This window comes from Sinocyclocheilus rhinocerous, unplaced genomic scaffold, assembly GCF_001515625.1.
Source record: "Sinocyclocheilus rhinocerous isolate Xijiao unplaced genomic scaffold, SAMN03320098_v1.1 scaffold138, whole genome shotgun sequence".
Taxonomy (NCBI): Eukaryota; Metazoa; Chordata; class Actinopteri; order Cypriniformes; family Cyprinidae; genus Sinocyclocheilus; species Sinocyclocheilus rhinocerous.
Genome location: NW_015635519.1, coordinates 537752 through 552148, shown reverse-complemented (window position 1 = coordinate 552148; position 14397 = coordinate 537752). Strand labels below are relative to the sequence as shown.

At 36.4% G+C, this 14397-nt stretch overlaps 2 protein-coding genes and 1 pseudogene across 2 annotated transcripts in view; 2 read left to right on the top strand and 1 right to left on the bottom strand.

The window, feature by feature from the left end:
* Nucleotides 1-2509, top strand: part of LOC107746955 (protein FAM214A-like) — a 35600-nt gene extending 33091 nt beyond the window's left edge. The window contains exons 9-10 of the mRNA XM_016561313.1: nt 316-515; nt 1666-2509. Coding sequence (XP_016416799.1) covers nt 316-515; nt 1666-1819 — 354 coding nt within the window. The 3' untranslated portion in view covers nt 1820-2509. The remainder of the gene's footprint in view (nt 1-315; nt 516-1665) is intronic.
* Nucleotides 2510-3445: 936 nt separating this feature from the next.
* Nucleotides 3446-5842, bottom strand: LOC107746959 (uncharacterized). The gene is made up of 3 exons (XM_016561317.1): nt 5769-5842; nt 4710-4792; nt 3446-4593 (listed from the first exon to the last, which is right to left on the bottom strand). Exons 2-3 carry the CDS (start codon nt 4711-4713, stop codon nt 3662-3664), a joined length of 936 nt encoding a protein of 311 aa, XP_016416803.1. The 5' UTR covers nt 4714-4792; nt 5769-5842; the 3' UTR covers nt 3446-3661.
* Nucleotides 5843-12978: 7136 nt separating this feature from the next.
* The window catches only part of LOC107746954 (cAMP-regulated phosphoprotein 19 pseudogene), a 6503-nt pseudogene continuing 5084 nt past the window's right edge, over nt 12979-14397 (top strand).

Genomic DNA, 14397 nt, shown 5'->3' with positions numbered 1-14397 from the left:
AAACCAGCAAAGGACCAGCATCCCAGCGTCAAAACATACCTAACCAGCATATGCTGGTTTTTTCAACAGGGTTAGTCATGAATGAATCACTCTGATGCAGTGTTTTTAATGAATGATTTTGGACGATAGTAAAATAAAACTGTTATTTTAATAGAGGTTTTAATGGATTTCCACCCACTCCGATAATTAGCATCTGTTTCTGATAAAATGCTCACTGACTGCAACTTTAAATGAGTTTGAATTCATGCTCGTGTTTTCCATTTTCTGTAGCTTTGATGCTCAGCGGATGTTTTGTCTTCTGTCTCTGTGCGTCAGACCTTATTTAACCCCAGTAAGACAGTGGTGAAGATGTTTGTGGTGATGTATGATAAAAAAAAGCCCCCCGCCACTCATCAGACATTCCTGCGGCAGAGAACCTTCTCAGTCCCAGTCAAACGCGAGTTCAATGGACATAACAACAAAAAGCCATCCCAACTGAGTCAAGGACGAAGCCTCCGCTACCTCGTCCATCTGAGGTCGGTACCATGGCGTGAAGCTGACCACCTTAAGTGCTCACTTGAGGATTTTCTTTCTGGAATACAGGGCTGAAATGCTCATTGTTTGCTGTCAGATGATGCTGTCAAGTGCTTTTGGTCAAGACCACACTTGCTTAACAGGCAGCTTGTGGCCCCGACATGCCTATTCCTGAATATGTATACTCATTTTAATTAGCCCCCAGAAGTTGCCTGATAAGGTCTGTGAAAATGCAGTGCTCTTTTTAAGTCCTTATTAGAGCAAGTCTGTTCATTTCCAGGCAGCTATTTTCTAGTCATGAAAGTACAGCTCTTATCTACTTGAATAAGGAATTAAGTCTCCAAAACTGTTTGTCAGGTTTACTTTTCAGCAAACTTAAGCACTGATAAACAGAAAAAAAACATGTAGAAAAACAGTATGTGAAATGGGTGTAGTTATATTTTAAGTAAATATTGTCTGATGGTGATATTTAGTCAAAAAGAGCTTGAATTTACAGTACATGCGACATTATAAGTGCTTTGAAGTTTACGTTTTTTAGAAGGCAATACCAAAAAAATTCCATATTAAAATGAGTATTTTCAGTTTCAGATTTAGGCTCAGTGGGTCATGAATTTTCAAATACTCGTGTAGACAATTTCTCATGTGTTCAACCAATAAAAATGGAATAAATGAGTAGAATTAGCATGCAATTAGTGTGGAAAAGGTCCCTGGAAAGGGCAGCCAAGATGTTAAAATTAAAAGTAATTATAATGATTATGAATTAAATGATTATTTAGACCACTGCTGCATAAATAGAATAAAATACTTTATGATCAAGATGGACAGTCTTTTGTGATTACTAGATAAGAATTTTAAGAGTTCCAATTGAATGCCAGACACAGACTATTTTAATAAACACATTCAAATAGTAATAACGTTTTAGCATAGTATATAGTCTAGTATAATCTGTCCCACAAGACAAAAAAACAACAACAATGCACATGCACAATACTATCCAATGCCTCTATGAACTATCCAACGCCCCCTAGAGGAAGACAAGGAAACTCTCATTAGCAAGCTGTGTTAGCAAACTATGTCTGATTAGTTGTTTTGTATGCATTAGTGGGCCTTATTAACTGTTTGCCCTTTTTCTCTCTTCCATCTGTCTCTTAGGTTCCAGAGCTCCAAATCTGGAAAGATCTACCTCCATCGGGACATCCGGCTCCTTTTCTCCCGTAAATCCATGGAAGTGGACAGTGGTGCTGCCTATGAGCTCAAGTCATTCACAGAGTCACCTGCCGACCCCCCTTTCTCTCCCAGATGCTAATTTAATCTAGTCTAGTCAAGTCTGTTCTGATTTTAATCCAGCACAGGGGCCTTACTAAATCCTAATCTGTCATCTGTTTGTATGGGAATTAAAAAAAAGAGAAGCCCACTAAAAGCGCACATACATATGCACAGAAGGACAGTTCACATTAATGCCACCTTTCCTTAAATACACACAAATGAATCTTCAGTGCTTCAACATTATTAGGTTTAAAACAACAGATGGTTGGGAGTTTTCATTTAGACTTCTTTCCAAACGTTCGGCATGGCGTGAACAGATATGATGCAGCAAAAAATGAAATCAACGGACCATTTTTTAAAAACAAAAGTCAAGTAACTGAATAACTGCAAGGATGTTTGAAGAGCACTGTTTTTTCACCACAACTGGAAGAAAATGAGATTTGTTCAATGACTTTTTTCTTTGTACTGTTACCAAACCACTTTAATCGGAAGTGTTGCAATAGAAAAACAAATATCTTACTAGCTTAGTGTTTACATATTTACTTTTTTTTTTGTCATCAGTTATTTAATATTTAAATTGAACTTTCATTTACTGCACATGTGGTGCCTGTTGTGCAAAACATTATGATGTAGTGCAAGATATGTTTCAATCATACCATGTATTTTTGTCTTTCAGATCTTAAATAAAAGAATTATATATTATATCTATAAAATTACCTTTAAACATGCATATAGTTGTGCTCTGTTTTTGACTACTTAAAAATACAAACAACCGTGTGTGTGTGTGTGTGCGCCTGGTATTCCTTACATTATGAGGACCAAAGTTTTGTATGAGGGGTAGGGTTAGGTTAAGGGGATAGAAAATACAGTTTGTACAGTAGAAAAACCTTTGACTATGGAATGTCCCCACAAAAAAAAAAAATAGAAACTAGTGTGCGCGTGTGTAGAAAGCCAATGAAAATTCATTGGTGTTCCAGTGTATATGTAAATCTATAAAACCATCAAGCAAATGGATGTATTCTATGCAATGAATACATTGGTAATACATAGATTATCTTACATCATGAAACACTGGTTTATAAAGTAAATCTGAGAAGAAAGATTTCAGTGACTGGTTAAACCACTGCTTACATAATTGAAATGGAGGTCAAATCTCCTGTTTTATCATGTTAAGACTTGGAGTTGATATGCACATAATAAAAATAAACCTCCCGGCAGACACTTTTTATGCTTCTGCCTTTTCCATCTGGTTGCATTTGACTTATTAACCTCTTAATTTTAAAATTCTCATCAGAAATTAAATTGTTTTAGAATTCGTTGTTTAAACTTTTAGACCTTTAACTTCCCTATGAAACAAAACACAAACAAGCCCAATACCCACGCTTGTGTTTTGTGCTGGTGCTAATGGAAACAAAACCAAATTTTCCAAAGTACAAAATTAAGGCAAGCAGTAGTATCCATCCATGTCTTCTCTTGCATAGTAACCACTGAATGCTTGTGAAACTTGTGCAGTGTGTCTGTTATTTCACTTTCTATGTTAAAACAAATATATGCACATGTTAAGACATTTTCTGGAGATAAAAGCAGTTGAAATTGAGAGGGCATTTCTTTTTAAATATCTTTTTATGTTAGTATGTAAGTGAATAAAGTTGGATAGAATGTATACAGTAGTACACAGAAGTGACATAAGTAGCAGAACAATGACCTTACAATAACAGGAGTACGCTGAATGCACAATAATAGATGGCTAAAAGAAATAAGCTAGGCCAAAATGATGACTGATGCAGGCGAAAAAAGTCCCTGTATGGAGACAAGTCCTTTCATATTCATTTTTGAGACCTTTTTGAGGCTTTTATACTGGTCACCTTCTTAATGAACAAGATCAGTGCTTTTCAGAGCGGTAGCACAGCAGAAACCACAGGAACAGGAAGAGAAACAACAATAAACAGCAACATCGAAACACACCCGCAGAGGTAACAAGAAAACAAAATAAAACCAAAAGCAAAAAAGCAGCAGTTGGTAACATCACATCTGCTCCTTGAGTCTGCTGCTGATTTGATTGTCCTCTCCAGTCTGATCCAAAAATTGCTGCTCCTGCCGCTAGTACTAACACAAATCCCAATAATCCTCCAAATAATCCAGATGCTAGTCCTGCTAATGCTGCTAATCCTGATGCTGCTGCTGATGCTAATGCTACTGAGGCTATTACTCCTGCTGCTGTTAGTGCTAATCCTGATGCTCCAAATGATGCTAATGTGTTGAATGCTTTTTTTGCTGCTTCTATAATCCATTGTGCTGCTGCTTTTACTTGGGATGCTGCCAACTTTATTTGATCTTTTACCCATTTTATTGTATTTATTGCCCATTTTAATAGAATTACTGCTGTTGTTACTACACATACTCCTACAAACAGTTTCAATGCATCTTTTAGACGCTTTATCATTTTTATAACCCATTGTAATTGTGTTTCTGCTATTGCAACTATTGCAGCTCCTGCTATGGCTCCAACTATTGCTGCTCCTGTTAGTGAACGTTCTCCTACCATTGAACGCAACATTGCTGCTGCTATTCCTGCTATGCCTCCTGTTACTCCTGTTACTGCTACTGCTAGTAGTTCTGTTCTTTCTTCTTCTCCCCACAGTGAATGTAAAATGCCTACCGCAGCTGCTGCTCCAGCTGCTGCTCCGACTACTCCTTCACCTACTCCTGACATAAATGCATAAGCTACTACTACAACTGTTACAATTGTAACTGTTAATGTCAGTGGTAACTGTAGAGTTGCCCTTGGTTCTTCTGCTGCTGCTTTCTCTGCCGCTGAAACAGAATAAGAATTTTTACTATTAAATGTCACCACATTATAAACAAATAAAATATACTCACTAGCATGTATATGATATTGATGTTATCCTATTATAGTTTACATTTCTTACCCATGTTGTTTGATTGAAATTTGCCAGGATATGATGGCTCAGGTCTTCTGTAAGGCTGGAAGAACCTCTGACACTTTGATGTCCTGAGATATGGACAGTGCAAACACAGACACAGTGTATTAACATTCAGACATCTGTTTCCACATCTCACCATAAGATGATGCGGGAAAGCTTCTTTCTCACCTATGCTTCCTTCACATTTGTCCCACTTACTTCCCTTTACCCATTCTTCCCTTCACCCAGTTTTCTCAGAATGGTCAATTGCAACATATAATGTTCTACATGAATGCATTTGATATTCACAGTCATGTTTGGTATCATTTGAAATGTCTCAGTGCGACTGGTACAATGGTCTCATTCAATATAAGAAGTGAAGTGCTCACTGTAGAGGGTCTGTCCTTTCCCAGTGTCTTTCATGCAAATTACCATCTGTCCCCAAAAGGTGTAAACTCTCTATATCTAGGCCTTGATCATTGCAAATGCCAGTTGTTAGTTCCTGCCTCCATTTGGAGGATGTTTATCTGACTACTAATAAACTGTCATATTTGATATTATTCTAACCTACTCTGAAATGATTTTCTCAAGTACATTAAGTGAAGGCATATGTTCCTGCAAATTTTGCAATATTAATCTATTACCGTTTCAGCTAACCTTACAGTTAAAAACCTGAAACCACTCACTCTGAAACCAGAGGCATTGCTACAGGGAAGCAGGTAAATCCCCAGTTGGAGGGGCCCACAAAGGGCTGATCATTTAAACAATCAGAAATATGAAAATCTTTACATTTCTCATAGTAAACATCTTAAAATAATGTGCGCAGCAACATCTCAGCAACCTCAAGTACAACATTAGTCAACAATAACTAATACTGAAAATGCAGCATTTATTAAGTTTGATGAATGTTAATTTCAATAAATACTAATACATTTACTAAACGTTAACATTAGTCATTAATGCATAATGACCTAACATGAACTAACAATAAACAATCATATTCTACATGCGCTGTACATTGTATAATTATTTTTAATAAATGTAATAATATAAAATCTGACAAACCTGAAGTGAATTTGAATCCCAAAAGAGCAAATGAAATGCTTAATATCATACAACAGATTTGTCTTGTGTTCTTGAATCTCCCGACTGATGAAAGAACACTGCACAGTATGCGGTGGTCTTAAATACTTGTATGCAGATCAGTCATCTTTTCAGTAAATCACATGACCTGTAGGAAACTGCAGCAGGATGAAAAGGTTTAAAAGTGCATTGAAGTGAAAATGAAAGAAGTGAAACATCACCAAACGTTTACTACAAAGGGCCAGAAATAAAATTTGATTGATTGAGGGTTGTGGGATGAGTAAATATTGCATTATTTTCAAATAAAATAAAATAAAATGTCTTATTTGTTTATTTTTAATTATTATTTTAAAAAGTTAAAATAAAAAGATAGATGAGACATGAAGATATGCTTCAAGTACAATGAAGAGATATATAATACTTTTGGGTAACACTTTATTTTAAGGTGTCCTTGTTACACATGTTACATGTACTTACTATTATTACATGCAAGTAACCCTAAGCCAAACCCTAATCCTAACCCTAACTATATAATAAGTACATGTAGTGAATTAATATTACTCAGTACTTAAATGTATATTTGCTCTGTAACAAGGACACCTTAAAATAAAGTGTAACCTACTTTTGTTATACTATGGGCGGCTATCTACAACAGTAAAAGAACCAAAACCTCAAAAGACATTTAGCAAATAAATATAACAAGCAATAGGATGACAAATGACAAACTATTTCCATGTTTTCCACCTTTATATGTACGGAAATCACACTTTCCTTCTCCCGTTCTCTCTCGCAAACGCACACACAGTACAGACACACACTCGTGCACACACATGGAGGCACGCACAGAAACTTGTTGCCAGAGCTGCCCAGCGAATTTATCAATAAAATAGTTTAGCAGCTACATGACTACATGAACTTTCTCAGTTGCGAGGTTCTTGAAGCAGCTCAACTTAAAAGATTTGCTGTTAGTAGCTATTTCCATGTTTTCCACCTTTATATGTACGGAAATCACACTTTCCTTCTCCCGTTCTCTCTCGCAAACGCACACACAGTACAGACACACACTCGTGCACACACATGGAGGCACGCACAGAAACTTGTTGCCAGAGCTGCCCAGCGAATTTATCAATAAAATAGTTTAGCAGCTACATGACTACATGAACTTTCTCAGTTGCGAGGTTCTTGAAGCAGTTCAACTTAAAAGATTTGCTGTTAGTAGTGTTCGTTGCTGCTGAACACTGCTGAGAGATGCACAGACGCAGGTATTCACATGTGCTCAATCTCTCTCTCTCTCTCTCTCTGTCTCTCTCTATCTCTAATAACTGCATTAGCCTGCATATCAATGGCTCAAGCCTCTGTTATTAGCTCTAAAATGATGTTTTGGAATTATCATTCCATTATTGGATGGGTTGGAGTTTTCAGGATGGAAACATGACAAATGTCTTGAAATAAAATATCTGAACAATGTCTTGTGACTCCATGTCTTTAAAATTATTTGAGAAATAATGCACTCCCAAAGTGGTAATGCGACCACGATGCTGGAGCCTATTAATGGAACGGTCTTTCTCCATTCTCAAAAGAATTAAAGGGGTCATATGATGTGACTTCAAGTTTTTCTATGTCTTTGGAGTGTTACAAGATGTTCGTGCACTTGCCAGAGTGGGTATAGACCTTTATAAGTCAGCAAGCGCCATCCTTTAGTAGTCGATGGCTTGATAACTTGATCACATTATCACCGTAATGGTGATGACTGCAAACTCTTGTATGAGAGGTGATGTTAAAACCCTTGTTGTCTCGACAGTGATAGCCTCGTGGGCAACATGCCAACATATGGCGCAGTTGTGCTTTGGGTGTCTCAAATTCAAATCCCGCCTCGTGGACCATTCGTGATCTCATCCCCCTCTCTATCCCACTTGCTTCCTGTCAGATCTCCACTGTCCTTTCAGAAAAAAAAACTCTTGTTGTCTGCTAACTTCTTGTGTTTCTCTATCCAAAGGGAAAGAGTGTTAACTCAGAGCTGAACTCAAACAACAGAACATTTCCGTCTTCCATTTGTTGGTATTTTTAGAATGAGAAATTATATATTCATCCATCCATTTTCCAAGCTGCTTATCCTGTTTGGTCTTGGGCTGCAGGTGCACGGGGACACCCTGGACAGACACATTCACATCTATGGACAATTTATTGTCTCCATTTCACCTATGCAGCATGTTTGAATTTTGAGGAAAAAGTGAAGCACATGGAGGAAACATAGGGACAAGCATGGAGAAAATATGCAAACTCAGAAAATTGCATTGGGGACCTTCTTGCTGTACGACAACACTGCCACCCACTTAGCCATCATGCATATGATTTAATAATGAATTGTTGTTTGCAATACGACTGGAAAGAGTTGTAGATAAAAAGTGAAAAATAATCCTAAACCAGTGACAGAAATTAACATTTCCATTAACGATCTTTACCCCCTTAAATTGATTTCCTGGGGCTTTTTTTTTCTTTAGAAGGGCAAATCTTCTAACCTCAGAAAAGATGTGTCATCTTTCATGTAGCATAAATAAGACACCATAGGGCTGATATCAATCAAATAAAACCAATATTAACAAAATCCATATTTGCCTGCAGAGGTGTCACAGAAGCTGCATCTGAAGTGACATTTGGATGTATTTACACAGACTGTTTAATGCAGCAAAAAAAGATGCCACAAGTGCATTTACATTTACATTTAGTCATTTAGCAGACACTTTTATCTAAAGCGACTTACAAATGAGGAAAATAGAAGCAATAAAAACTTTTGGCCGTTTATTGCCTAAGAAATCAGCTGCTCAAATTGAGTTGGGCAGGTCATTCCACCAGGAGGGAACAGTTAATGTAAAAGTCTGTGAAAGTGATTTTGTGCCTCTTTTGGATGGCACAATAATGGACCGTTCACTTGCAGAACGCAAGCTTCTGAAGGACACATAAGTCTAAAGTAGTGAATTTAGATAAAGGGGTGCAGAGCCAGTGGTGGTTTTGTAGGCAAACATCAATGCCTTAAATTTTATGCGAGCAGCTATTGGTAGCCAGTGCAAATTGATAAACAGAGGTGTGACATGCATTCCTTTTGGCTCATTAAAGATTAATCTTGCAGCCGCATTCTGTATTAATTGTAGAGGTTTGATAGAACTGGCTGGAAGACCTGCCAAGAGAGCATTGCAATAGTCCAGCCTGGACAGAACAAGAGCTTGAACAAGGAATTGTGAAGCATGTTCCGAAAGAAAGGGCCTGATCTTCTTGATGTTGAATAAAGCAAATCTGCAGGACCGGGCAGTTTAAGCAATGTGGTCTGAGAAATTCTGCTGATCATCAATCATAACTCCAAGGTTTCTCACGGTTTTTGAAGGAGTTATGGTTGATGTGCCAAACTGGATGGTGAAATTGTGATGAAGTGATGGGTTTGTTGGAACCACAAGCAGTTCTGTCTTGGCAAGGTTGAGTTGAAGGTGATGGTCCTTTATACAGCAAGAAATGTCTGTTAGACAATGCGAGCAGCTATCGTCGGATCATCAGGCTGGAATGAGAGGTAGAGCTGTATTAGATCAAAAGGGTGCTTCTACTCTAAATACTGAGCATGTGATATTTCAGTTTTTTTTTTTTAATAAATCTGCAAAAATGTCAACAATTCTGTGTTTTTCTGTCAATATAGGGTGCTGTGTGTACATTAATGAGGAAAAAAAATTAACTTAAATGATTTTAGCAAATGGCTGCAATATAACAAAGAGTGAAAAATTTAAGGGGGTCTGAATACTTTCCATACCCACTGTATATTGCAAGTATGCATCGAGTGTATCATTCGTACCCTTTAATCACCCACAATCCTTTGATCACATTCCAATTCACAAAATCAGAATTGGAAGAAAACGTGAACATGTGTCTCAATTTCCTCCCAAATGAAGCCAAAATATCCCAGATATTTTTTATTGCAAAGAACAGGAACATACAAATAATAACAATGCAAATTATAAACATATAAACAAACATAGGAGATGAATTAAGATGTTTTTGTTTATGTATGTGAAATCTTGCCATTAAAATAATAATGCTAACAATAAATTCTAGATCTTTATTTCTTGTTTTCATAATACAAGATAACATCCTTTAAAGTAAAACAATAATTAATATTCATTAATTTCAGTGATGTGAGGAGGAGCTGCAGTATCAAGGTCCCAACCAAACCACCGCAGACGCAATCACAAGCACACAATAATGGCTTGTCCAATTAAAATAAAATAAAATAAAATAAATAAATTCACTGATTGAGATGAAGGCCTATTTTGTTTTGCTGTACGCCAAATTAATCACATAACGGTCCTTGAAGTAAACCACTGGAAAACCATAAGATGATTATTATTCAGTGACAGTGTATTGTATTAAAAGAAAGTGAGACACTATAAAGTTTTTTTTTTTTTTGTATATAAAGATTGTTTTCCTAAATTAATTTTCAAATATTATTTGTATTATATTATTAATGTTGTGACCGTGGGGGAGAAAAACCTTCATGACACTGCCATGCAGACTTATCAGATCATCTCATTCTATCGTTTAATGTGGAAGAGAACTCTAGCCTAGAACCCTTAAAGGCACAATATGCCTTTAATAGATTTTTTAATAAAAATATCCAAAAACCACTAGAACATATATTATACGTGTTATACAGTATATTTTGCTGACTTGTGTACTTACATTATCCCAAATGTTTCGAAGAATGTTTAAATCCAGAGAAATAAGCAATTTTAACTAGTGACACAGACCGTGTCTATAGTGTCATTGTGTCGCCTGCCAATGACGTCATAACCCCTCGATTTCCGGTTTTGTTTTGTAAAAAACATGGAAACACCAAAGACGCTTTAATATGTTGTGCGTTTTAATAGACCGGTGACGACAGCACAGAGTAGCATTATAACAGAACTTTCAAATGTATCTAGTATGATAAAACAGCGCTGCTTTTTCCCCCCACATACACTCGACCGGAAGGAGCGGAAGCAGACGACTGTGGCATAATAAAAGCTCCGCTGCTTTCGAGCTGTGTGTCACGCTCGTTCAGCGGCCTCGTTTCGCTTCGACGGCTTTCAGCCTCACCCTGCTTCATACTACTACGTTAATAAATCATTAGCTCATCCATGAACATGATTTCTGCCCGAGTCCCGTCGGATTGCATCGGCTGTAGGGATGAAGACGTCAACTCCCATGATTTCAAACTCAGTCACGGCATCATCAAACTACGCCTTTGTCTATTTGTTTATTTTGAATACGCGCCCTCTAGCGGCAAAAATTACATATTGTGCCTTTAAAAGTACTGCTGGTCAAGGAAGCAGCCTTCAAAGACATGAATCTGGTCAATGTAATCATTGTGAACTTCCAGAAACTGTAGAGCATGTGCTGATTAACTGTAGGACATATGAAAGGGAAAAAATTAAAAGTGTTTTGTTGGAGTGGAAGGACATGAGGAGGTGGACAAGATATTGAAACAGGCTCTTAAGCACACAAATATTGACATACATATACCCTTGAGTAAATCTGAAATTAAAGGTTTAATTAAAGTAGCTGTCAGAAAGATATGGCAAGAGAGATGGGATAAAGGTAACAAAGGGCGACATTTGTATAATATAAATAAACAAGTAGGACATGTAAGAACTGCTTATGGTAATAGAAGGGATGATACAGTTATATCTCGATTGAGAATTGGACCCTCTACTCTTAATAAATCACTCCAGATGATAGGAAGACATGAATCTGGTCAATGTAATCATTGTGGACTTCCAGAAACTGTGGAGCATGTGCTGATTAACTGTAGGGCATATGAAAAGGAATGCATACAGTTAAAAGAGGAATTAAAATCTGCCGGCATTAATTCTATGACATTACAGAATGTGTTAAACAGTTCTCATAAAGGTTATAAAGCTCTTATTAATTTTCTGAAAAGAACAAATGTATGTAAATAAAATATAGGTAGAGGGATTTTTTTTGTTTGTTTGTTTTTTTTGAATGAGCATTTCCCTCGATATCATCGCCTCACACTCCATCCAAGTAGGTGGCGGAATATGCACCAAAAGCTGGTTTGCCAACCGCCATAAAATATCAAAAGAAGAAGCCTCCTTCATTTTTCAGCTTTCAGACGCAATTAAATCACGTGTGTATGTTAGCCCAATAAACTGTACGTTACTTATTATTACTATTCATAAACATAGCCTGCACCTTAATAACATTGGGAAAACGTCACCTTACGTGATTAATATTCATGTTCCCGCCTTCACTATAGTAGGATTAATGCATCCGTGGGCGGGCTATACTAGAATAGTCTGCAGAACAGTATTTTAGGTTGTGATTTCTAAACTAATTAATCAACACAGACCCATTATATTAGAAAAAATGGAGGACATAAAGCCTGAGGAGACGAACACAAATATTGACATACATATACCCTTGAGTAAATCTGAAATTAAAGGTTTAATTAAAGTAGCTGTCAGAAAGATATGGCAAGAGAGATGGGATAAAGGTAACAAAGGGCGACATTTGTATAATATAAATAAACAAGTAGGACATGTAAGAACTGCTTATGGTAATAGAAGGGATGATACAGTTATATCTCGATTGAGAATTGGACACTCTACTCTTAATAAATCACTCCAGATGATAGGAAGACATGAATCTGGTCAATGTAATCATTGTGAACTTCCAGAAACTGTAGAGCATGTGCTGATTAACTGTAGGACATATGAAAGGGAAAAAATTAAAAGTGTTTTGGAGTTAAAAGACTAATTAAAATCTGCCGGCATTAATTCTATGACATTACAGAATGTGTTAAACAGTTCTCATAAAGGTTATAAAGCTCTTATTAATTTTCTGAAAAGAACAAATGTATGTAAATAAAATATAGGTAGAGGGATTTTTTTTGTTTGTTTGTTTTTTTTGAATGAGCATTTCCCTCGATATCATCGCCTCACACTCCATCCAAGTAGGTGGCGGAATATGCACCAAAAGCTGGTTTGCCAACCGCCATTAAACATCATAAGAAGAAGAAGAAGAAGAAGAAGAAGAAGAAGAAGAAGAAGAAGAAGAAGAAGAAGAAGGCTATACTAGAATAGTCTGCAGAACAGTATTTTAGGTTGTGATTTCTAAACTAATTAATCAACACAGACCCATTATATTAGAAAAAATGGAGGACATAAAGCCTGAGGAGACGAACGTGGAAGAGCAGAAAGTGAGTATATTTGAAGATTATGAAGTCAAACCGTTGCAGTGAGTCAGATTTCAGCTTTTCCGCTATATAACTTTAACAGTAACGTTATATACAGACTGTACGTCAGATCGAATCGAAGACACATCGAATAAAAAGCGATTTTCGCATAAAACCTGCTGTAATATCACTGGTAGATTTGATGATTGCTTCATGTTCTGTCTGGTTAGTGTTTTTGAGTATTGTTAAAGCACTGCTGATCTCCACAGATGTATAAAGGCCTTCTACCATCAAATACCAATATTCTGATCGAATCTTTGAAATGACCAGCTTATTAAATCATTTGATAGATAAATAGACATATATATGTTGAGATGTTATCAATAATAATGCTGCAGTTGGTGTGTGTTTTTTCTAGATTGAGTTGTGATTGTGTTAGCTAGCAGTTAGCATGTGAAGCTAAGTTTACTGTTGAACAGCATTTAAGACAAACAGACATTGTTCTGACCTTAAATGTGTTTTATAACCTCGTCACAGTCTGTGTACATCAGCTGAGGGAGATCCGTATGGATTTACATAAAGAGTTTAGAATGAAAAAATTCTAAAGCACCATACAACAAACAAAAACGCACCATGATTCCATTGTAAATAAGGAATAAATTCGTAAGTTCCTAACAAATTTCCAGTTAATGTTGCCCTACAAATGAAATGAAGTGAAATTGAAAAAATGTTTTAGCACTAATGATTTTTCATTGTAGATATTGATTTAATATTTAATATAATAATAATAATATTTAAATAAAATATATAATTTGACAATTAAGCATATTCACACAAGCTGTTGTTTTAAATATAAACATGGCTTTAATTTGTCATTTTCATATCCATTTTTAAGAAAAAAAACAGTATAACTCCACTTTTAACTCAATACTGCACACATAGTTTCGTACTGTATGCGTACAATCAGTCTGATTTATATAAACAGTGAAAAGCATCAGAGTATCAGTGAGCATGGACTAACTATCAGCACTCTCTGAATGCTGCAAGACCAATCGAATTTATGTTATGGAGGAGAGGTTTCATTAAGTTATGAAATAAAATGTTTTTGTGGGGAAACAGCTTATCCTTAAAGCTGCAGTCCGTAACTTTTTTTTTGGTTAAAAATGATCCGAAATCAATATTTGAGCAAGCACATAACCAGCCAGTGTTCAAGACTGTCGCCTTACTCTAGTCCGATTCACAACGGTTAGCTTATAATAATGTTTGAGTGGTACGGGTAGGTTTTCGCAGCATGCTGCCACGTCATTATGTCACGTCTATAAACATAAAGAAGTTGTCCCGGCTACTAGGCTATCGCATGTGAGGATCCTGCAGGTGACCAATCGTTTATAGCCTTTT